This window comes from Mercenaria mercenaria, chromosome 1, assembly GCF_021730395.1.
Source record: "Mercenaria mercenaria strain notata chromosome 1, MADL_Memer_1, whole genome shotgun sequence".
Taxonomy (NCBI): Eukaryota; Metazoa; Mollusca; class Bivalvia; order Venerida; family Veneridae; genus Mercenaria; species Mercenaria mercenaria.
Window position 1 is genome coordinate 107,928,066 of NC_069361.1, and position 23,747 is coordinate 107,951,812.

Consider the following 23,747-nt stretch of genomic DNA (forward strand, 5'->3'; position numbering starts at 1 on the left):
AACGCGTTCTAAGTCACTTTTGTGTGTGTGGACAAGCACATGAACATTCCGGATGCTCTAATTTCTTATTATCCTTTAGCCAGCAAGAAGCACAAATATGCTGAGCCCACCTTTGCTTTCCCTTAACAACCATTAAGTAAGACATGGATTTATGTTGACATTTGTTTTTCTGATAAAGAGGGCAAAACCATGTCTTATCATCTGGTTGTTTTTCTTTTCTACTTTTAAAACCTATCTTTTTGTTAGAGGGAGTTGAAGATCTCTTTACTGAAGCTCTTGACAAAATATTGGTCTCCACATAATGAAAGTCATCTCCCCAACATTTGTGACCCAGTTCTATTTCTCTTAGAATTGCTACATACAATGATTTAATGATTTGAAATTCGTATGAACTGCTCAAATACATTAAACGCTTCAAAAGTTCTAATCTTTTTGGTTGTAGACTGAGAAATGATTTCCAATTCCCCGGCCACAAATAAATTGAAATCTAGTGAATCAAAACTGATTTTGGCAGAAACATGTTCATACCGTAAGTATGCCTGTGGGTAATTTTGTATGAATTTGACATGGTCAGAAGATTTTGCCAAAATTCCAGATTTTTTTCTTATACTTTCTACTTCTCTTTTTATGAGAAACAGAACTGTCTGAATCTGAACTACTTTGTGACTCCGATGAACTTTCTGTATCAGCTGTTTCTGATTTTTTTCCTTTACGTTTTTTGTCATCTTTACTTTCAGCTGACTTTGAGGTTTTTAAATTATCTCCAGACTCGGTAGGCTCAGAACAGAATCTAATTCCGATTCCGAAACCAGCTCACAGGAATTTAATTCTTTTCGTGCTTTAGCACGTGGATTCTTTTTCTTTCTTAAATTTTGCAGTGTTACTTTACTGTCATTAACATTTTTAATAGGCTCACCTCGTAATTCTGCTACAGACTTTCACTAACATCCTGTCCAAGTGTCATAAAGATTGGGTCACAAATGTGGCCTCTAGAGTGTTCACAAGGCAGATGTTGACGGACGACGCACGACGCACTGACGCACGACGGACGCCGACGGACGCCGACGGACGCCGGACAATGACCGGTTAAAATAGCTCACCTTGAGCACTTTGTGCTCTGGTGAGCTAAGAAAACAGAATGAAGCGCCAATTCAAGAATACCTATATATTTACCTATCTCTTACCTATCAAAGCGAGAATATACAATTAAAAATGACCAATCAATTCAAAAATTAAAGAATCCATTGACCAACCGAAATTATTGATACAACATATAGGACTACTTCATTTTTGAATGAAGGAAAAATTATAGTTCCACATAATTTACCGATTTTAATGCAAACAATAAAATACGCTAAATATATTGACACCTGTTGACATCCATTTTGGCTATCAACTAACATACTGACTGAAAGTTCTTGAAAAATCTCCGGCAGTTTTAAAATGAATCCGACTAAAAGTTAACCCAACGTCAAATTTCCTAACAGTAAGAAAGTTGGTGCAACATGCAACAAAAAGGAAACTCCGCTTCAAACAAAGCAGTGTATGTTGTACTGATGATATAACGATACTTATGTCTTTGTTGTAGACCATAGGCAAACAGACCTAATTATTGACTGATCATGAGCCATATGCTAAATCGACCTCTAAGTTTCATTATATGGAATGAAACGTATTGTATACACAAGGTTGTGCTTAAATTCAGTTTTTAATACGTAGCTGTTCATCCGAAGTGACTTAGTTTCAAACTTAGCTCAGATGTTATCAAGACCATTATTCTGATAAATGTCTAGTCAGCCCTACTAAGGTGGGCCGGTGGTCTAGTGGTAACACGCTTGACTGCCAATCCAGAGGCCCAGGGTTTGAATCCCGATCCAGAGCCTGGAAATTTCTTAGATGCTCTTGAGTGGCTCCCATCTGACTAAGAGGCCTGTACTGGTTCTTCCCAGGAAAAACGGCTTCGCATGTATCGGTGCTATACACCGGGCACGTTAAAGAACCAGACTGTCTATTCGCAAAGAGCTAGGCTAAATTAGCCGGACAGGCCTGTATCCCTCTCTGTTCTCTCTGTCTTTTCTGGGGGCTTTATCTCACTCTGTTCCTCTGGTCAGATCGTTCTGTGTCTGTACTAGTAGAGGATGAATTTTGCGCCCTGTGTGGCTGCGTTTGCTGTATGTAAAGCGCCTTTGAACGTGTTTATCATGAAAAGGGCGCTATATATATATATCTGGTATAACAATAATGATAATAATAATAATAATAATAATAATCAGGAATGTGGGATGCATATGATACTTTCAAGTTAAATTATGAGGAAGGACAGAGATGTACACTGAATGAAACGCAACAATCATTTTTCCACTCAGATTTCAAATATAATGTGGTACCGGTAATTAAATGCTGATAATGATAGTTTTAACTTAGATGTTAAATATTCTAGTTGTTAATGATACACAGTACTAACTTTCTATTGTTGTTAGATATCGATGACATTATTTATTTCTTTACTATCAAAGAATAATACGCATTTCAATGTTACACAATTTCAGCTCTCATAAATAGAACAAAACTTGCGACCCTTTCCGATATACGGATAGAGCAGTAGATTTATAGACCTTTTGACACAAACTATTGATTGCTATGCTATTTCACGGATGTTTTGATTTTAACGCGCATGCGCTCTTTACGTGTGGCAAAAGAACGCTAAACGATAAGAAAACCTACATAAAAATATCTTTTTTTGCCACTATAAAGATGATTTCAGTCAAGTAATTTATTATACAGTATGCTTTGATTAAAAACATGTATGTATTAATAACTTACCTCAAAAGCCTGCTTTATTTCTATTTTCGTCAGAAAAGAACAAACATTTCCAGTCTACTTTCACACATCATACAAATATAAAACTTGTTCCTTACATTTAAAAACGTCATATTTTCTTTGATTTCATCTATTTTTCCACATTTTAAAATAATTGTTGTATTTATTTTCTTCGACTTGAATGACGTCTACATACTTAGGGGTCGCGGCTCCATGTCACTGAAGTTGCTGTTTTAAGTAATATACCGGAAATTAAATAGAGCGGATCATAAAAGTCATGAAGCATATAAGATGGCTTTGATGTGACATACTTTAATGCCTTCTGTCACCAATGCCATAATAAGAACTCACTCGGATTAATATATCACGTAGCGGAGCTGTTTTGTGAATCAAAAATAAACATTTCACGTGATATCTAGTATTTTAAAATCTATAAGAATATACTTTGGAACTGTAATAGACATTTCCTTTTAAAACGATGAAAGTGTAGTTATAAAAAATCTAGATTTGTAAGATATGAATCAAATTAAGGACTATAACTACATACTGAAGGAAAATACCTAATATAACTTTTTTATCTCTGAAGTTTACAGGCTGGATCATTTTCATATTGAAAATGTATCGTGCGCACTCATTACCCGTAAGTTAATAGAAAATTATGATAAACTTGAATTCCGCAAAGAATAGGAACATCGTTTTACAACAGATGAAGAATGTAAGTAGAACACCTCTCCCTTCTACCTGCCTCTCTCTCTCTCACTCTCTCTCTCTCTCTCTCTCTCTATTAAATCTGACCGCTAAATTCACCACCCAAACCACTTTGATATTGCCAAATAAAAACTTTCAAATTCAAAGAATCGATAGAAATAAAAAATAACAATTTTTCGATTATTATTACTTTTTGAATACGGAATGAACTGATATAATTGGATACAAAATCAAAGGCTGAACTTTTGTTAATTGAACATTTTATTTTAAACTTCATTTAGTTAAAGTATATCAGCTGTGGGTTTGCAAAGATCTACATATATTTTCCCTTGTCTTGCTGTGGATATTTACTATAAAACAAACTAATTATTGATCCAATAGATTGAAATGCAATATAACTTTATCGTAATTTATATTGTGCCCCTTTTTGCCCTACGTAGAGTGCACAAGCGCGAAAATTGTCTCCCTTGCTAAGGAAATAGCTCTCTGTAAAAAGGTCTACACCGGTTTCTCAATACAAAAACACAAGTCTCCTTTATCTTATTTTGTTTCCTGTAAATTTTCATTTTCATATTATAATAATTACATTTAATGAAGAAGCAAATCTTACTTAAATAGATACAGTTTTTCAAATAAATGATTCATATACATCATTGATTTACTACCTCCATTTTTTTTTAATTTTCTCGTGGAACGTCACTTTCGTGATTCCATACAACGTTACTTATCTTATGTATTTGTTAGCCAGAATAATTGCAAAATATGTAATCTAAGACTTGTGCATGTGACTTGATAAAGGCCCTGGTCAAAAACGTTGTCGCAAAGAGTGATAATTAAGAAATTATTTGTACGACGTATTACCGCCCGAGTGTACGAATTTAATTTTCTTTCATTCCCTATATAAAAAGTGGTGGTTACCACTTGTGGTGAATAGGATATACCATGTGTGGGTGACCGTTCGTCTGTCACACTTTTGTCCGGAGAATAACTTGAAAAATGTTAATGGCATTTGATTGAAACTTCACATAATCATATAAGCCATTGAGATGAAGTGCAGTGTCAAAGAACCATGACTCTATCTTACCTAGTTTTTTTAAAAATTATTTCCCGTTTTTATACAAAATAATGCTTGTCCGGAGCACAACTTGTAAAGTATTTGCAACATTTGATTGCAACTTCAACCAATGATAGAGGCCATTGAGAGGCAGTGCAGTGTCAAAGAACCTTAACTCTACCTTACCTTGTTTTTTAATTATCTCCCTTTAATGCTCAAAATAATGCTTGTCCGGAGCGTAAATTGAATAGTATTAAAGGTATTTGATTGAAACTTCCATTGAGAGGAAGTGCAATGTCAAAGAACCGTCACTCTACCTTCCCTAGTTTTGAGTTATCTCCCCTTTTTATACAAACTAATGCATGTCCGGAGCATAACATGTATCGTTGAATCAGACTTTTTTGTGATTAAAACTGCCATTTGAGCAGCGCTTGTCACTAATTTCACTCACGTCAGCATATTTCATGACCGGACCGAGTCTTAATGCAAAGCCAAAGTTGGTCTGATCAAGGTTAAACCTACATTCGTAATGGTATAATTATGTTTACTTCGATTAAAACTGATCCAAAGTATATGTGTAATTTAAATGATAAGTTTCCTTTCTAATTTCAGGCTATCATATAGCCAGTCCTACATTATCGTGAAACGAAACCCCAATTCAAGGTAAAACTTTATTACTAGTAAAACTAAATATTTTAAATTAAAAAAAAAAGACATCTGCTACTGAGTCTCATTCATATTTCAATGTTATATGTTCTCTTCTGAAAGAGAAGAGAAATAAACACACTGGAGGAAATCTTTAGTAAAGGGGAACAACCATATTACACATGCTGTATATAGTGAAACTTATTAAGCACTTAAATGTAAACCATCATGACTTTCAAGAAGAGAGGCATCTCCTGTTATAGACTGCTAACAAGAAAAAACGACAAAACAAAACAAACAAAAACTTTGATGACAAATCAAAACAAAAAAAATCCCCCTTTTTTAACAGTTTCCAAGTTGTTGTTTTTTTATTAGTATTACAGAAAATTATCTCTCATTTATATTTCTGTTGCAAACTATAAAAACTTCATCACATATAGCAAATGATATTTTTGAGAACTTAATAAAAGTAATTTGTTATTATTCTTCTGTAGCATTTAGCTAGATATGTATTAATATGTATCATGTGATGATTATATTAAAAATAAATTATAAAAAAACCCAGGGAACTTTGCATGTATAGCAATACTTATATCACATTTTAAAACAATAAATTCTTTCTAATTTCAGTCTATCATAGTCCTGTCGTATCACCGAGCATCATGCTAGTTCCATGCTAGCTCAAGGTAAAACTTTATTACTCATAATGCTTACTCAAATCTTAAATATTTTGTTTTCAAAAGGAAGCTTGAACAGTTACTTAATGGGCCATATAAATAATCGGAAGTGTTTATACTGTTACAGAAATGTAAATCTTGTATACTAGAAGTAACTGTATTTATAAACTACATTTGAATAATGAGTTTAGATATATATGAACTAATATAATCAAGTCATCTGTTCATACTGGATTAATATCTGATTTCAGTGATAAATCATTCGAGAGTCCAAGGTGAACCGAAGGAGGAAAAGATCTCCAGAAGTAGAAATGCTATACTCAGCGGATCTCTAGTGTTCGGCGGGAGAAAGCAGGTAGAAACGTCAGTAAACTTCTTCCAACAGTTCGAATGGGCATATCGGAGAACTAAGTATCATCTGCTGTAACCTTGTTCATAACTTGACATAATATACTTAAATAAACTTCCAACTCCGCTTACATATATATTCAGATATCTCCAGAATAAAACGTCAGATTTATTGTAAAAGTCTATATTTTGAATAAATGTTTGTTTCATGATGTGTTCATGTTTCATGTATGATTTAATGCATAATAAAGTTCTTCTGGTATATCACGATTTAGCTATATCCAGAAGGAGTACTGGTCACACCATATATTTATGCCTCCCCAACAGGGCGAAATATTGTTTTTACCCTGTCCGTCCGTCCGTCAGTCCGTCTGTCTGTCACACTTCGCTTCCGCCCAATAACTAGAGATCCATATAACAGAGTATTCAAACTTCATAGGATGATTGGACTAATTGAGTAGATGATCTCTATAATTTTGGGGGTTAATAGTCAATCTTCCAACAGTCAATAACAAGGAATCGGTAAAACCGAATGCTGCTCCACGACGCATTTGCTTGACACTACACTTCCACTCAATAGCTTTGATCATTCTGTGAAGTTTCAATTAAATGTCTTTAATAATCTTTGAGTTATATTCCAGAAAAGCATTAGTTGGAATAATAAAGGGAGATATTAATAAACTGACAAAAGCAGAGTTATGGTTCAGCTGCCGTTCCTTGCAATAGTATCTAGGCTTATGTGAATTTTCAGTCAAATGCCTTTAATATTTTTCAAATTATGCTCAGGACAAGCATTATTTTGTATAATAAAGGGAGATAATTCAAAACTTAGGTAAGGTAGAGTTATGGTCATTTGACACTGCACTTCCCCTCAATTACCTCTATCATTATGTGAAGATTCAACCAAATTCCATTAATCCTTTACAAGTTATGCTCCGGACATGCCTTATTTTGTATAAAAAGGGGAGATAATTCAAAACTAGGGAAGGTAGAGTTATGGTTCTTTGACACTGCACTTCCTCTCAATGGAAGTTTCATCAAATGCCTTTAACACTTTTCAATTTTCTAAGATGACTTTCATTCTCTTTTTTTTGCCTACATTTCGCCTACCATGTGCACACAGCCGTGTCGTCTAGACCGAAAGATCATTAGGGAAGTTCATCCAAATTTTCTCAGTAACAAGTGTGTCTCTGCGATATAAAATATTGAGATGTTGTGACCGGTGCACGATGGAAGATAAATTAACGCTTGTTCAATTCGCCTAGTACCCATTTAACGTATGTAGCGTGTTTTGAGGTAGAAATGCGCGATTGAAATGAGCTAGTATATTTTCCCTTTCGCGACCACATAAAGTAGGGTATAGGATGTGCTGTGTTTTTTCTTCTTTCTGGTCTGGTGCCAGTGTGATTAATAGATTATGGTGCTCCGGTATATATCTTGTGCGTAATAACAGACGTTCTGCGTATTCACCGTTTGAAAATTTTGCAAATACATTTGAATGCTTTATCAAGAGATTCTTTAAAGGTCCAATACTAAGGAAAGTGAACATTTTGATTTCTTTTAAAAAGCACAGAAACTATTTCATTTTATTGGAAAATGATAGTTGGTATGTAGAAATTCGAAATAAATCTCAGTATATGTACAATTATTTTTCTATGAAGTATGAAGAAAGTTAAAAAGACCTGGGGGTCATTCTGTCGATTCATTGAAATTTCAACATAATACACATACATTTCTTTGAGTTCCAAAGACCTTCTGTAAATTTTGACCTGCCAATCTTCATTATTTAGTGTCTTGCAGAAGTCTATGCACTGGCTGTGAAAAAAATTGCCAACTCACTTTCCCTTAGTAATGGACCTTTAACTTAAGCTTATGACTAGGATTGAGATTTTCACTGAATAAAGCCCAATTAAGATATTTTGGGACTTTCAAATTTTCATTATTAAAGTTACATTCAACCTTTTCACCGGGTGGGCTAATTTCTTTAGCTTCTTTAATACAACCAAAAGCTGTGTTACCCTTAATTTTCACATCAACAGCACTTATATCCATTAATCGTTTCGGAATACATCCATTTTAAGTCACAGGATTAACCAGTGAATAAAGACAATGATACAACTTTCACATTCATCACTATTTTTATGATGGTGTAACTATTTCATACCAATAGCAGAACATTGCTCTTTAACTATTTTTTTCCAGAGTTTGCTGGTATAATAGTAGACTTGGAACATTTAACATGAGCTGCTAGCATTAAAGTTGGATACCTTTTCCCAATTAGCCGTAACCTTTGCTCTTAACCACTTGCTGTAAAAAGTCAAGACCTAAGAGACCACCTTCTTGAACTGGTGCAACAAAAACTTTCAATTTAAACAAACCTACTTCAAGCTTATGGTCAATAACCATTTTTTTCTAGTGGTGGACAGCAATCAGTTGGCAGACTGTTGTAGATTTTTAATGAAATGATTGTCACCACTGCATCTGTATCAGAGATAAAATTTGCACTCCTATATTTTTTTCAGGCAAAAGCAGAAATAATCCACTGTAAACATCACTAAAACAAACTTTAATAATTCTCTCTTTTTCCTGGACTAAAGAAGTGCCATATGCCTTAGTTCTGTGACTTTTCAGACTTCTATGCACCTGGTAATCACGCGCACAGCGACCGAGATTATGGTACTCATAACATTCAACTTCTGCCATATCTTTCCGTTTGCTTTTCACAGTTCTTCATTGCTGACAACAATTCTTCAAAATTCTTATCAATTTCTTGCTTAAAGACCCACCATGACCTAGTGACCTACTTTTTCCTCCCACATGATATTCGTGCAAATCTCTGATAATACTGGTTTGATATAGTTTAGGCCCTATTTTCACAATTTCATTTGAAAACTTATTTAGTCATTCTCTTTTCAGTATAGTTTTATAAACGTAGAATAATAACTTGTAGAGTGACTGTACCAGCCGTACTTTCAACAAAACGGAACGATTCTGTGTCCTCAGGAGTGTCCATCAAGAGAAGGCCAAGGTCAACATACTCATCAGCCCAAATCTTGCTTTTTAATTTTGAATCAATGCCCAATAACAGGTGAGGAACTGTAGAAGAGATAGCTCTAACAGGCGTATTACCTTGGAGAGTATTGGCAGCGTTTTGATCTGTTGGTGGCACAATGGAATGTGATGACCTTCCAGACATCATTGGCGGAGCAGGAGTGCTAGCAGGACTGATACTTTGGACCTGGCTATCATCTGTGTGAGGAATGTCTGCACTTGAAATCACTCTCATTTGAACTAGAACATCCAGAACTCCCTTTGTAACTTGCGGTACTAAATTGTCTACTAGTTCCTGTGCCAAGTTTGAAGATGAAGCAGACGTTTGCTGTTGTACAGCTGACTGGTCCTCCTGTGCGGATTGTGTATTAACCCTGGGCTGACTTGGAATGGGTGGAGGATCAGGGTATCTCCTTTTGCGGGTAGATGGCATGGTTTCTGTAATAATAACGCGAATGGTAACAAGAATCATAGGAACATAAAATTAGTAATACTAAGGATAATTGGGTCAAACGTAAATTAAATCCTGTTTACAAGAAAGGTAGTTCACAAATTGTCTATAAATATATATTTAAATAAAACAATCAAATATTGGCATAATATTATTTGCAGTTGTTTCAATGCATACTTTTATAAATACAGAATTAAAGAGTTGTTCCAAGTTAAAGACGTTGCCGGACTAAGTGCAAAGCAAAATCGTGTGCAAATATAATGATGGGAACAGAATTTGATTCTGTAGACAGTACAAAACCTAAAAAAAAAAATGATAATATGTAATTAAACATATATGTCAGAAGTATATGCAGATATGCAACATTTTTTAAACAATGTCATAAGCATATGACCATAAAGCTTTTAACCAAGCAAATATTAATATTTTGTAAATATATAGTATGTATTAAAATAAGAATACATGTATGTTAAACAGCACGCAAATGTACTTTGTAATTAACTAATGATATATGCCAAACAGCTTTGAACCAAGCAAGCGATGCATATAATAAACTTCAAGTATAGGAGTAGCCAATGTGTTAAACGCAACATATATGCCAAATAGCTTTGAACCAAGCAAGTGATGCATATAATGAACTTAAATATATACGTATTCAATGGGTGTAAGAAAAAATATATGCCAGACAGTTTTGAACCAAGCAAGTAATGCATATAAATGATAATAAATACACATATTCAATGTGTGCAACAAATACATATGCCGAATAGCTTTGAACCAAGTAAAAGATGTATAACTATCCTATATATGTATACTGTAAAAATTTTAACGGTGACATCATGCAAGTAATGCACATAATTCACTCCACCTACAGACAAAGCAGCTGAAACCAAGCAAGCTATACATATATGATGCATTGCATACAAACACCTTAATTGTAACCCCAAATATGATTTTAATTATAAACATGACTAGCACCATCTACTCTTCCGAAATTGGGATGGGTTTGGGTGGGTTTTTGTTTTCTTATATTTCTATAAAAATTGTATCACCTTTTCTGCTGTTAATTGTTGCGTAAAAGTGTAGTGTTAGAATAACTAATTGTGACTTCTGCAAGACTAATTTCCGAAATGTTTACATTATCCGAAACGGACAAAAAGGTAGTCACAACGCTGTTAACCTATCAGGTGCTAGATCATACATAAAAATATTTATCTCATAAATGTCAATAAATAATAATTTATGTCTGCCTCATAATTTGATTTTCAACCTTCCAATGCTCACCGGTAGTTTTTCTCTGTTTGATTTTGAAAGGAAAAAACACAACACTGGCTGAATGAAATATTGTCATTTAATGAAAAATGACGATTGAAAAACTAACAAAACTAAACAAAGATAATCTAAACTAAATAAACCAACACACATACAAATTTTCGAAACAGAACAAGATGTAATATATATAACCAGTCAGAAATACTATTATGTGACACTAAATTATTTAAGCGTTAAAAAGTCAAAATCAAATGTTGGTGAAAATAAACGGCCAAAAATTGCAAAGCAATCCCCCAACAAAAAACTACCAATGAGCATCATATCCATGAATTTATAATGAGAAAAAGCAACAGTGATAACAACTTGCAGCGACATTGCAATATAACCAAACTGCACAAAATGTCATGTTATTACACATTCTGAATTGTCACTGCACCACGAATACTTCTGTAGAAACGAATTGTTCCTTCTGAGTTGAAATGGATCCCGTCTCGAAAAATAGGAACTATGGGTTGCCAGACATTGCGGATTTTCCAGAAAGTTAATCCATGGAGTTGTGCAAGACGTTCGAACTCAGAATTAGCTATCGCGATAAACTGGCTGAACTCCAGTTCAGTCACATGACTTGGTCTCTGTCGTGGAAAAAGTTGTAATATCGTTACTTTTGTTATTCCACACTGGTTTTTCCACATAGTTAATATAGTTACAATACGGAGAGCTATTTCCGCAGCTTCTGATTGGGTCATTCCGACCGAGTCAATGTCATTTCCACCGATTTCAACAATCAAGTGCGCAGGTCGAAACGAATTCACTTTGCGAAACCATCTTTGCACATGTGAGGATCTTTGAATTTGTCCACCACGTATGCCATACAGCTGCGTTGGCATTGGATTTTGTAAAGCTAGAGGATTAATTTGTCCATTCATCCGAACAATATCATGATGTAATCTCGCCGTGTGAGAGGTTCCTAAAATAAGTACAGAGGAACTGTGACTCGACATGGTGGTATGCCATGAGTTTCTCCGTTGTGAAATTAATACTTCCTCGACAATATGTAATGTCACGAAAAGTCTGAGGACGAATCCAACGAAAATATCAGTGTCTGTCACATCGTAGAAAGGCACAAAAACAGAATGTTACTGAATTCATATGATAATCATATATCCTATGCTTCAATAGGAGTGAATACTAACTCTCGGAAACGTTTTGTTTTCTTATATTTCTATAAAAATTGTATCACCTTTTCTGCACCTTTTCGACGTGTGAAGATGAGGTCAAACTACTAGGTGTTACACTAGACTCCCTACTTGATTTTGACAGCCAGGTAACTAATATATGTCGCAAAGCAGCAAAACAGTTAAATGTATTACAACGGCTAAGTAAATTCCTATATTTTCAAACAAGATTGGTCATTTTTAAATCCTTCATCCGATCCAACTTCAACTACTGTCCGCTCGTGTGGCATTTCTGTAGTAAATCAAATACTGAAAAGCTTGAAAAATTACAGTATCGTGGCTTAAGAATTGTTTATAATGACTATGAATCATCTTATGGAACCTTATTAAACAAAGTTAAACTAACTACTCTTCACCTAAGCAGATTAAGAACAGTTGCTATTGAAACTTATAAAATGATAAACAACATCTCACCAGAATATATTAGATCCTTAGTAAATGTAAAATCTTCTTCTTATAATTTCAGATATGAAAACACATTAGAAATACCAACAGTAAAAACAGTCAGGTATGCCAAGAACTCTTTTAGGTTTGAGGCCGTTCGGGTGTGGAACAGTCTGCCAAATGATATAAGGACTGCACAGGAATACAAGGAATTTGTCAGGCTGATCCGCACCTGGACTGGTCCCAAATGTAAATGTGCCATGTGCTTATAGTTGCTTTTATACTTTTCTTTGCTGTTTGGCTTGTTGTGTTGCTTTATTTATTAATTTGTGTGCTTCTTAGTTTCGTCCTTAGCTAAAGACTTTTTTTTTTGCATTTATCAGTTTAATTTGTTTGTCTGCTTCCATGTTTTTTTTTGGTTTTTATTCTTATTTGTGGTGTCGCCTGGTGGAGTCTCAGCGCGTGTGGACTGGCCATACAGCTGGCAAAACCAGGCGAAACATATCTTAAACTTTTTATCACTACTTCATCTATCCATTTACTCATTATCTTAACAATAGTTTTTCATTTTAACTAAGTACTTACGTTTAAATAGTAATATAAGTCATAATTTAGTATATTCTTAATATATTTTTTTTATATATATCTTTTTTCTCTCTCTTTCATGCATGATGCCAATCTGTTTTTATTGTGATAACATTGTAGATGACAGAGGCGGGTGTGGCACTGTGTATGACCCTCTCAGGCCCCTTTTCCCTCTCTACATCTTTCTTTCGGTAGGTTGGGATAAGTACTTTACTTGGGGAATTAGGTTTTCTGTCTCACACTTGTCACACACCCGACTGTCAACTACTAATTTCTTATTTTATGCCCATAGACTTGTATTTTTACTTGCATGTACCAATATAATATGCTTATCTTTTTTTATGCTATGCTTTAACCATGTACTTTTCTCTTACAGCCTTTTTTAATAGTTATATTATTTTTACATATGTTTGTCGGGAAATAGCTTTAAGCTAATGTTTTTGTTATATATAGTATCCGACGTTAAATAAAGTTTCTTGTATCTTGTATCTTGTATCTTGCTGTTAATTGTTGCGTAAAAGTGTAGCGTTAGAATAACTAATTGTGACTTCTGCAAGACTAATTTCCGAAATGTTTACATTATCCGAAACGGACAAAAAGGTAGTCACAACGCTGTTAACCTATCAGGTGCTAGATCATACATAAAAATATTTATCTCATAAATGTCAATAAATAATAATTTATAAACGTAGAATAATAACTGTCTTACACTGTAGAAACAAAGTGTAGTCTAAACTCACCTTAACACAGCAAGTACTGCTCATACTTCTTCATTATTTTAATAATATACTTCGACACTAAACACAATATCTTGGCCTTTTATATGTCACTGTCAATTTGTAATCAGCTTCTTGTTATTTCTCATTTTCTTCATGCAAAACATGTATTATTACCATCATGGAAACACAAAAGAACACAGATTTTTGTGGTGTGTATTTAAAGGAAAAAACAGTCCACCCTCCCTCGTTTATTCAATCCTTATTTTGGCAGAAACAAAGTGTAGTCTAAACTCACCTTAACACAGAAAGTACTGCTCATACTTCTTCATTATTTTAATAATATACTTCGACACTAAACACAATATCTTGGCCTTTTATATGTCACTGTCAATTTGTAATCAGCTTCTTGTTATTTCTCATTTTCTTCATGCAAAACATGTATTATTACCATCATGGAAACACAAAAGAACACAGATTTTTGTGGTGTGTATTTAAAGGAAAAAACAGTCCACCCTCCCTCGTTTATTCAATCCTTATTTTGGCCCTGCCTATAATTTCGTCTTTCAAGTTTTAGTATGTTTCCAAATTTTCTCTGGCATATCCCATTGTTTTAGGATCTTTCATACCTAATGGCAGTGCCATCTGGGAGTCGCCCAAGACTCTAATGAATTGACATTAAACAAATGGCGCTGATTGTATGATCATCAGCTGTGGAGTAGCCTTTTTGAACAAGACGCTTACCATCAGCAAGACTTCACAAGCTTTTCCGTGAAATGTAGCTTCGAATTCTCCAGCTCAGTCAGATATGAAGGTGTGAACTGCCTCTCAACAAATCTTGCTGCCAAGGACTGCTCCAAAAACCCGATTCTCTGCACACACTTGGTTTAAGAAATATTCAGTACCCTCATCACGTAGATTGTTTAGAAGGCAGAATACCCTTTCCTTGTCATCCCAGTGGTATGTTCTACCTAAGGTTTCAAACTGAATGTACTACCTAAGGTCTCAAACCGTTGAATAAAAGCAACGTATGACGTTTTCCCATCAAACAAAAATTGTTCTGTGATCGGTACGTTATACTGAGGAACTCTCCTTTGGTTGCATTCCTGCATGGCACTATCCTGCAAACCTCTAAATTCAATGTCCTGCAAACTGTACAAATTATTTTGCAATTCAAGAACATAATTTAATTTCATAAATATGATGGCCCCTATTTGCCTAAGTCCTTTGAAACTGTCTTTGTATTTATTGTTCAGCCTCACATTGAACAATTTCTTGAAGTCAGATTTTTTCAATTTGCAAAATACTCACAGTTTCTTGGAGTTTTTCAGTGTTTTCTGAAGCTTCGGTCAAACTAGCATGCAAATCCTCATTACCATCCAATGTGTTGCTAGTTTGTGTCTAAGGTCAACTTGTTTTGGCTTCAATTCTTTATAAAAAAAAGGATCAAAGTTTTATGCTTACTTAATAATCAAGTTTCCACATCTTAGTCACTATAAAAATTACAAAAAAAAAGTAACATCACTGTGGGGAATCACATGATCAAAATAATCTCTAAACCAAAATAAATTTATGAATAATATGGGATAATATTGAAGCAAGTTTTGCTGTAAATCTAAAATATAGCCTATCATATAGCAACATAGATGTATCCTAAAACTACATAGATTTCAATCACAATCACCTTCTGATTATCTGGAACACTGAGATTTCTCATTTTCCTAAGTGTTTGTAATTACAGGATATCTATCATTATTGTCAACTACATAACAATTTCATAATTTTCATTAGTCATATGTCAGACTATGTTAAAAGTTCATATCTTAGCATGGCAGGAAATTTATTCATGTTCTTCAAAATATAACTTTGGTTTAGAGATTATTTTGATCATGTGATTTCCCACAGTGAACATACCTGGAAAGAAAAGCCAGACAAAACTTTTAAACGATTTGCAAAATATGTTTATCTAACTTCCATCATACGAATAAAACTTGCTATAGCAAACAGGGTTTTTTATGTTCCAGCTTTTTTCAGGGGATGTTTGTTAAAAATGCAAGGTGTCAAGCCAAAATAATAAAGCCATATTGTTAGGTGCTATTTAAAGTGATAATCATTACTCTAGTACATGATGGCACAGCAAAAAGTAGGAAATTTATACAAATTACAAACATCATTTTGATACCAAGAAGTCATATTGCATTTAGAGATGTTCAGCTGTAATGTATTACAACAACAAAAATGCAAACAATGAATCGGTAAAACCGAACGTGCTCTCTGATGCATGTGCTTATCCCAATATGGGGAATAATGTATTAGAAAGCAAACAAGAGGGTCATGATGATCCTATGTCGCTCACTTGTTACACTTGGCCTTGGAATCATCAAGATAAACATTCTGACCGGATTTCATGAAGATAGGGTCATAAATGTGGCCCCTACAGTGTTTATAAACTTTTCCTTTGATTTGAGTGGTGACCTAGTTTTTGACCCAACATGGCCCAGTTTCGGACTTGGACCAGGAATCATCAAGAAATACATTCGTTCTTACCAAGTTTCATGACGATAGGGTCATAAATATGACTTCCAGAGTGTTAACAAGCTTTTCATTTGATTTGAGCCGGTAACCTAGTTTCAGACCTAACATGACCAAGTTTCGAACTTGGCCTAAGAATCATCAAGATAAACATGATGACCAAGTTTCATGAAGATAGGATCATAAGTGTAGCCTTAAGAGTGTTAACAAGCTTTTCCTTTGATATGACCAGGTGACCTAGTTTTTAAGCTCATATGACCCAGTTTCGACCTTGGCCTAGGAATAATCAAGATAAACATGAATTCAGACCAAGTTTCATGATGATCGGGTCATATATGTGACCTCTAACATATTAACAAGCTTTTCCTTGGATTTGACCTGGTGATCTAGTCTTTTACCCCACAGCACCTAGTTTGGCCTATGAATAATCAAGATAAACATTTTGACCAAGGTTCATGAAGATACATAAATGTGGCCTCTAACATGTTAACAAGCTTTTCCTTTCATTCGAGCAAGTGACCTAGTTTCTGACCCCACATGACCTAGTTTCGAACTTGGCCTAGAGATCATCCAGATTTTGTACAAGTTTACATCAAATCAAAGCATAAATGAAACATATGTGGGTGAATTGGCCAACACAGAAAATCTTTCTTTCAAAGGCAGTAACTCTAGAACCCATCATCTAATCTAGCCGGTTTTCGAAAGGAAACGAGATCTTATTTTGACTTAAGTTGTTTGTAAGTATGGTTAAAATCGAATGTAAAATGTCACTTCTATCGTGTTCACAATGTAAAAATGAACAAACTTTGGCTCTTTCAGGGGTCAATCAGGGGCTGTAATTCCGGAACCTAAGATTGGCTCTGATGAATCCATCATTGAATCCAAGATCTATTGTTGTTATATTATATTAAGATATTTTGCAAGTTTGTATAAAATCAAACCATAAATGAAGTCTCTTTATGGCTGCAAAAACCACCTAAATAGCAAATTTTGGCATTTTAATTATCCATAATTCTGTTTTCGAAAGGAACAGTGATATTATGCAAATACAAGTTGTGTGCAAGTTTGATTAAATTCCGTTGCAAAATGTGGTCTCTATTGTGTTCACAAGCCAAAATAGCAAATCTTGGCCCTTTAAGGGGCCATAACTCTGGAACCCATGGAAGGATCTGGCCAGTTTCCGAAAGGAACCGAGATATTATGCAAATTTTGGTCCTTTAAAGGGCCATAACTCTGGACCCACGATGAGAACTAGCCAGTTTTCGAAAGGAACCAAGATATGTCAATACAGGCTGCGTGCAAGTTTGATTCAAATTATTTGCAAAATGTGGTGGTCTCTATCATGTTCACTAGAAATTGTGAACTGACCACAAAAGCACACCTTGTCAGTACATGATAGATGACCAAAAATGGAGATAATAAAAAGAAGAAAAATGAACAAAAGGAGACAATTCAAAAACTAGAATGTGTCTGTAGGACACAAGGTGTGCCGCCACTGGTACATTTGTCACAAATAAGTGGCAATAGTTCAAATGCTTGCAGTCTTAAGGGAGTATAACCTCAACAAACATTTTATATAAAGGATTAATTATTCTAGGTCATATACTTTTTGAGCTATGAACATCACAAACAAACAATATGTCCAAATGGTCTTAGGTCATACTAAATGTCATGAACATCCTGCCTAAAATGTAGCTCCTACTACATTCACAAAAATTTTATTTGATTTTACTGGGTGACCTAGTTCTTGACCCCAGATGACCCCTATTTAAACTCGACCTAGATTTCATCAAAACAAACATACTGGTCAAATTTCATGAAGATCCACTTAAAAATGCAGTCTCTATTGAAAACATAATGTTATTCTATGATTTGACCGGGTGATCTAGTTTTTGACCCAACATCACCCATATTTGATCTTGACCTAGATTTCATCACAGCAGTAATTTTGATCAAATTTCATGAACATCCTGCCTAAAATGTAGCCCCTATTGCATTCACAAAGTTTTCCTTTGATTTGTCTGGGTGACCTAGTTTTTGGCCTAAGATGACCCCCATTTATACTTTACCTAGATTTTATCGAGACAAACATTCTGATCAAATTTCATAAATATCCAGAGTAAAATGCAGCCACAATGCATTTTCTTGCAATTAGTCCAGTGTATTTTCTTGCAAACAGTCCAGTACATTTTCTTGCAGTCTGGTGCATTTTCTTTCAAAATTAGATAATTTTTAAGCTAAACCTCAACAAGAGGGCCAAGATGGCCCTAGGTCGCTCACCTGAATAACACACCATAACAGGGTAAAAATGTGTTACTTAGTGGTTTCAAGAAGACAAATATTCTGACCAATTTTCATTTAGATTGGACCGAATTATGTGACTTCTTGAGAGTAAACAAGCATTCTTTTTACTTGACCTAGTGACCTAGTTTCTTACCCCACATGACCCAGATGTGTCCAAAATTTCATGAAAACAAATAACCTGACAAAGTTTCGGGAAGACTGGAGCAAATAGTGGCCTTGAGAGTGTATACAAGCTTTTTCTTTGATTTGACCTAGTGACCTAGTTTTCGACCCCACCTTACCAAGACTTGAAATTATCCCAGACTTCATAATAGCAAACATTCTGACCATATTTTTCGAAAATAGGAAAATAGAATAAGAATTGTGCTCCCTAGTATGTAAACAAACTTATTCTTTGATTTGACCAGGTGACCTTGTTTTTGACCCCATATGACCCAGATAAAAAGTCGTCCCATATTTCATGCAGAAAAAACATTCTGACCAAGTTTCATGCACATCAAATGAACAGCAGTGTTAACAAGCTTTCCTTTGATTTGACCAGGTGACCTAGTTTTTTACCCAATATTAACCAGTTTCGAACTTGGCCTAGGAATCATCAAGATAACATGATAACAAAGTTTCATGAAAGTAGGGTAATAAATGTAGCCTCAAGAGTGTTAACAAGCTTTTTCCTTTGATCTGACTTGGTGACCTAGTTTTAACCCATTTAACCAAGTTTTAAACCTGGCCTAGAAATCATCAAGATAAAGATTCTGCCCAAGATTCATGAAGATAAGGTCATAAATGTGGCCTCTAGATTGTTAACAAACTTTTCTTTGATTTGACATGATGACCTAGCTTTTGACACATGACCCAGCTTCGATCCAGACCTAGAGATCATCAAGATAATCATTCTGTGCAAGTCTGTATCAAAGCAAAGCATAAATCAAACCTCTATATGGCTGAAAAGGCCAAAATAGAAAAGTTTGCCCTTTTTAGGAACAGTAATCTAGAACCTATAATGGAATCTAGACGGTTTTCGAAGGAACCGTGATCTTACTGTGACTTAACTTGTGTGCAAGTGTGGTTAAAATATAAATGTCACTTCTATCATGTTCACAAGGTAAAAGTTAACAAGTTTCGGCTTTTTTTCAGGGGTCAATTATGGGCCGTAACTCCAGAACCTTTGATTGGATCTGACAGATCTTCATGGAATCTAAGACTTATTGTTGTTAAAGGTATTTTACAAGTTTGTATCAAATCAAACCATAAACGAAGTCTCTGTACTGCTGCAAAAGCCGAAATAGCAACTTTATGTCCTTTAAGGAGGCATAACTCTAAAAACCATGGGATCTGGCTAGTTTTCGAAAGGAACTGAGATATTATGCCAAACCCAATTGTGTGCAATTTTGATTTAGTTGATTGCAAAATGTGGTCTCGATTGTGTTTTGGCACTATAAGGGGCCATAATTCTGGAGCCCATGACGAGATCAATTTGTGTGCAAGTTTGATTAAAATCCATTGCAAAATGTGGTCTCTGGCGTGTTCAGAAGAAATTGTGGACAGACGACGACAGACGGACGACGGGCGATCACAAAAGCTCATCCTGTTACTACGTGACAGGTGAGCTAATAATGCAATACAACATAATTTTCTTTTTGTTGAAAAAGTAATGAAAATTAGAAACTAGAATAGCATGTGGAATATTCTGGAACCACAAATTACTAATAGATAGAATACAAAATAGAAAGCTTCTACTTACCCAGGAGTCACTGTTTTAATTAAGCAATTCAAATAATTTTCTTCTTGAAGAAGTTTGACCTTCAAAAGGCAAGCCCAAAGTGAACTAAAATTACTCCAAGCAATCTATTTAACTGACCACTGGTCAACAGAAAATCACTCAGGTGTAACCAATGTTACCTTACTGGTTATACAGTACTATGTAAAGAGGGCTCAACAGTGAAATTACAAATTTTTCTAATAAAAGATTAAACCATTATATAAAATCAGATATATTGGTAAAATTAAAAATGTATCCGTGACAATTGCATACAAAATGTTTTTCTTTGATTTGACCGGGTTACCTAGTTTCTGACCCCTTATTACCCATATTCGAACTTGACCTAGATTTAATCCAGACAATTATTCTGATCAAATTACATAAAGATCCAATGTAAAATGCTATCCCTATTGTATACACAGGGTTTTTCTTTGATTTGACCTAGCGACCTAGTTCTTGACCCCAGAAGACCTACCCATATTCGAACTTGACCTAGATTTCATCCAGACATTTTTACATTCTGATCAGATCCGGTGTAAAATGCAGTCCCTACTGCATACACAATGTATTTCTTTGATTGGCCTAGTGACCTAGTTATTGATCCAAGATGACCCATATTCAATTTGATCAAGATTTTATCAAGACAATCATTCTGACCAAATTTCATGAAAATCCTTTGAAAAATACAGCCTCAATAACACATGCTAAGTTTTTCTTTGATTTGACAGGGTGACCTAGTTTTTGACCCAAGATTACCATATTCAAATCTGACCTAGAGTTCATCAAGGCAACCATTCTGACTAAATTTAATAAATATCCAGTGTAAAATGCAGCCACTATTGCGTACACAGTGTTTTTCTTTGATTTGACTGGTGACCTAGTTTTTGACCCAAGATAACCCATATTCTAACTTGACCTTAATTTCATCCAAACAAATTTCATGAAGATCCAGTGTAAAATGCAGTCCCTATTGCATACACAATGTTTTTCTTTGACCTAGCGACTTAATTTTTGATCCCAGATTACCCATATTCAAATTTGACCAAAATTTATTAAGGCAACCATTCTGACTAAGTTTTATAAAATTAATATCTATTGTAAAATGCAGCCACTATTGTGTACAAATGTTTTTCTTTGATTTGACCAGGTGACCTAGTGTTTGACCCAAGATAACCCATATTCGAACTTTACCTTAATTTCATCCTAACAAACATTCTGATCAAATTTCATGAAGATCCGTTGTAAAATATAGTCCCTATTACATACACAATGTTTTTCTTTGATTTGACTTAGAGATCTAGTTTTTGACCACATAAGACCCATTTTCGAACTTAATCTAGATGTCATCAAGGCTATCATTATGACTAAATTTTATGAAGATCAATAGGAAAAATACAGCCTCTACCGCATACACAAGCTAAATGTTGACAGACGACAGACGGACGGACGCCGGACGCCGGACATCGAGCGATCATTATAACTCACATGAGCATTGCACAGCCATAAAATCCACTATATTTATCATTTCAAGGGCCGTAACTGTGTAATAAGCGCTAAAATTTCAAGAAGAATGCCAATCGTGCAAGGTCACATCATAATAAAGACTCATGCAAAGTTTCATGAATTAACATCAAAATACTTTTTGAGCTAGGCACGTCATTAGGTAAAAATGTGCATTTTTGACCATTTCAGGGGTCGTAACTCTGCAAATAGGGGCAGAGCCAGACAAAAATAAAAGGAGTTGGCAAGTTTATATCATGATAAAGACCACATAAGACCCCATTTTTGAGTATTTCAGGGGCGATAACAATGAAAATAAGGGGCAGAGCAAGACGGAAATGAGTCATTCTATATTTTCGTCACATTTTTGGGCAAGTAACGTTTGAAAACTAACCTTCATCATTTGTTGTTTTCATCTGGTGGATTTAATAAATAGAACATATCTCAATGTGACTTTAACTAAATGCAAGCTTAATACCTCTTCGTTTTACCAAAACAGAACATAATCTGAAGACAGAACCAACATGTTTTCCCTCCTGTAACAATAATATCAGTGACTGATACTTTATCATAAGATACAGTAAACACATCCAGATCATTACAATATGACAAATTGAGATTTATTTTTATAGAAAAAAATAACATCTATGTCCTATATGTATCACAAAACAAAATTACGATGTATTTCAGGTGATATTTTAAAAACACTATTTTATTTCATAGTTAAAATATTATTTGCACTTTTAATTCGGTCAATGGATCAAATTTCAACCAGTGCTTTTGTGAAAGGAAAATCTGTAGTTCCTTAGTACTAAGGTTATAGGGATAAGAAGATAATAGTGAAAATTATAATCGAAGATATCTACAATGTTACAGCAAGGACATACGTGTAACAAGAAGGACACCTTTTTGTTATGGCAGTGACATTTAAACAGAAAACTAAGAATAGTTACTATGTTTATTGAACATAAAAATAGAATAATTGCTCAACAAATGTGAAACATGTCCGGGACTGAAAATAGAGAAAATGGTTTTTAAAAAAGGTTTACAATCTCGAGTTTTTTCATAACTGCAATAATGATGTGTTACGTCAAGGACACTTTTTGTTACAGGAGAGAAATTTGACTAGAAAAGCTAGACAAAATGTTCTTTTTTAGAAAGTCAAACAATATTTTGATTAGTTTTGAAAGATATAACCATTCTGTAAAACTCAACAAACAAAATTTATGACCATGTTTTGAAAACATTTAATATAACTCTTCCATATACATTGTTATGTAACAGGAGTGAAAAATATGCAGAAGTATGTTTAACACCATTCTGTTGTAACAGAAATTCGCAAAATCATATCAGATTGAAACGACATCAACTGTAAAAAAAGATACTTATCTTGTTTAACTGTAATTTAATAAATTATAATGATTGTACAGGTAAATAAAAAATGATTACAAGATGACATGTTGTTTATTGTAACACTAGTGACATATATATTACTATCATTATATTTTATCATATTTACATAGCGCTCTTTTCAAAATAAATACGTTTAAGTAAACTTTACATACAAAGATAGCCACCCACAACGACAAATTCGTATATTCTACTAGTACAAAAACATAGCGAGATAAAGAGAGAGACAAACAGAAATCTGACTAACATAGCCTAACCCGTCTAGTTCTTTAACATGTCCGGTTACACGCAAATCG

The 23,747-nt window shown here is 34.4% G+C and overlaps 1 protein-coding gene across 1 annotated transcript; it reads right to left on the reverse strand.

The window, feature by feature from the left end:
• Positions 1–9,175: 9,175 nt before the first annotated feature.
• LOC123552191 (uncharacterized) lies at positions 9,176–11,571 on the reverse strand. Its single transcript, XM_045341655.2, has 2 exons — positions 11,441–11,571; positions 9,176–9,741 (listed from the first exon to the last, which is right to left on the reverse strand). The coding sequence occupies exon 2, from the start codon at positions 9,734–9,736 to the stop codon at positions 9,176–9,178; it is 561 nt and encodes a 186-aa protein (XP_045197590.2). The 5' UTR covers positions 9,737–9,741; positions 11,441–11,571.
• Between the last annotated feature and the right edge of the window lie 12,176 nt (positions 11,572–23,747).

What these genes read in the sequence shown, in the direction of transcription:
- LOC123552191 (XM_045341655.2), bottom strand. Translation starts at nt 9,736, where the DNA reads ATGCCATCTACCCGCAAAAGGAGATACCCTGATCCTCCACCCATTCCA.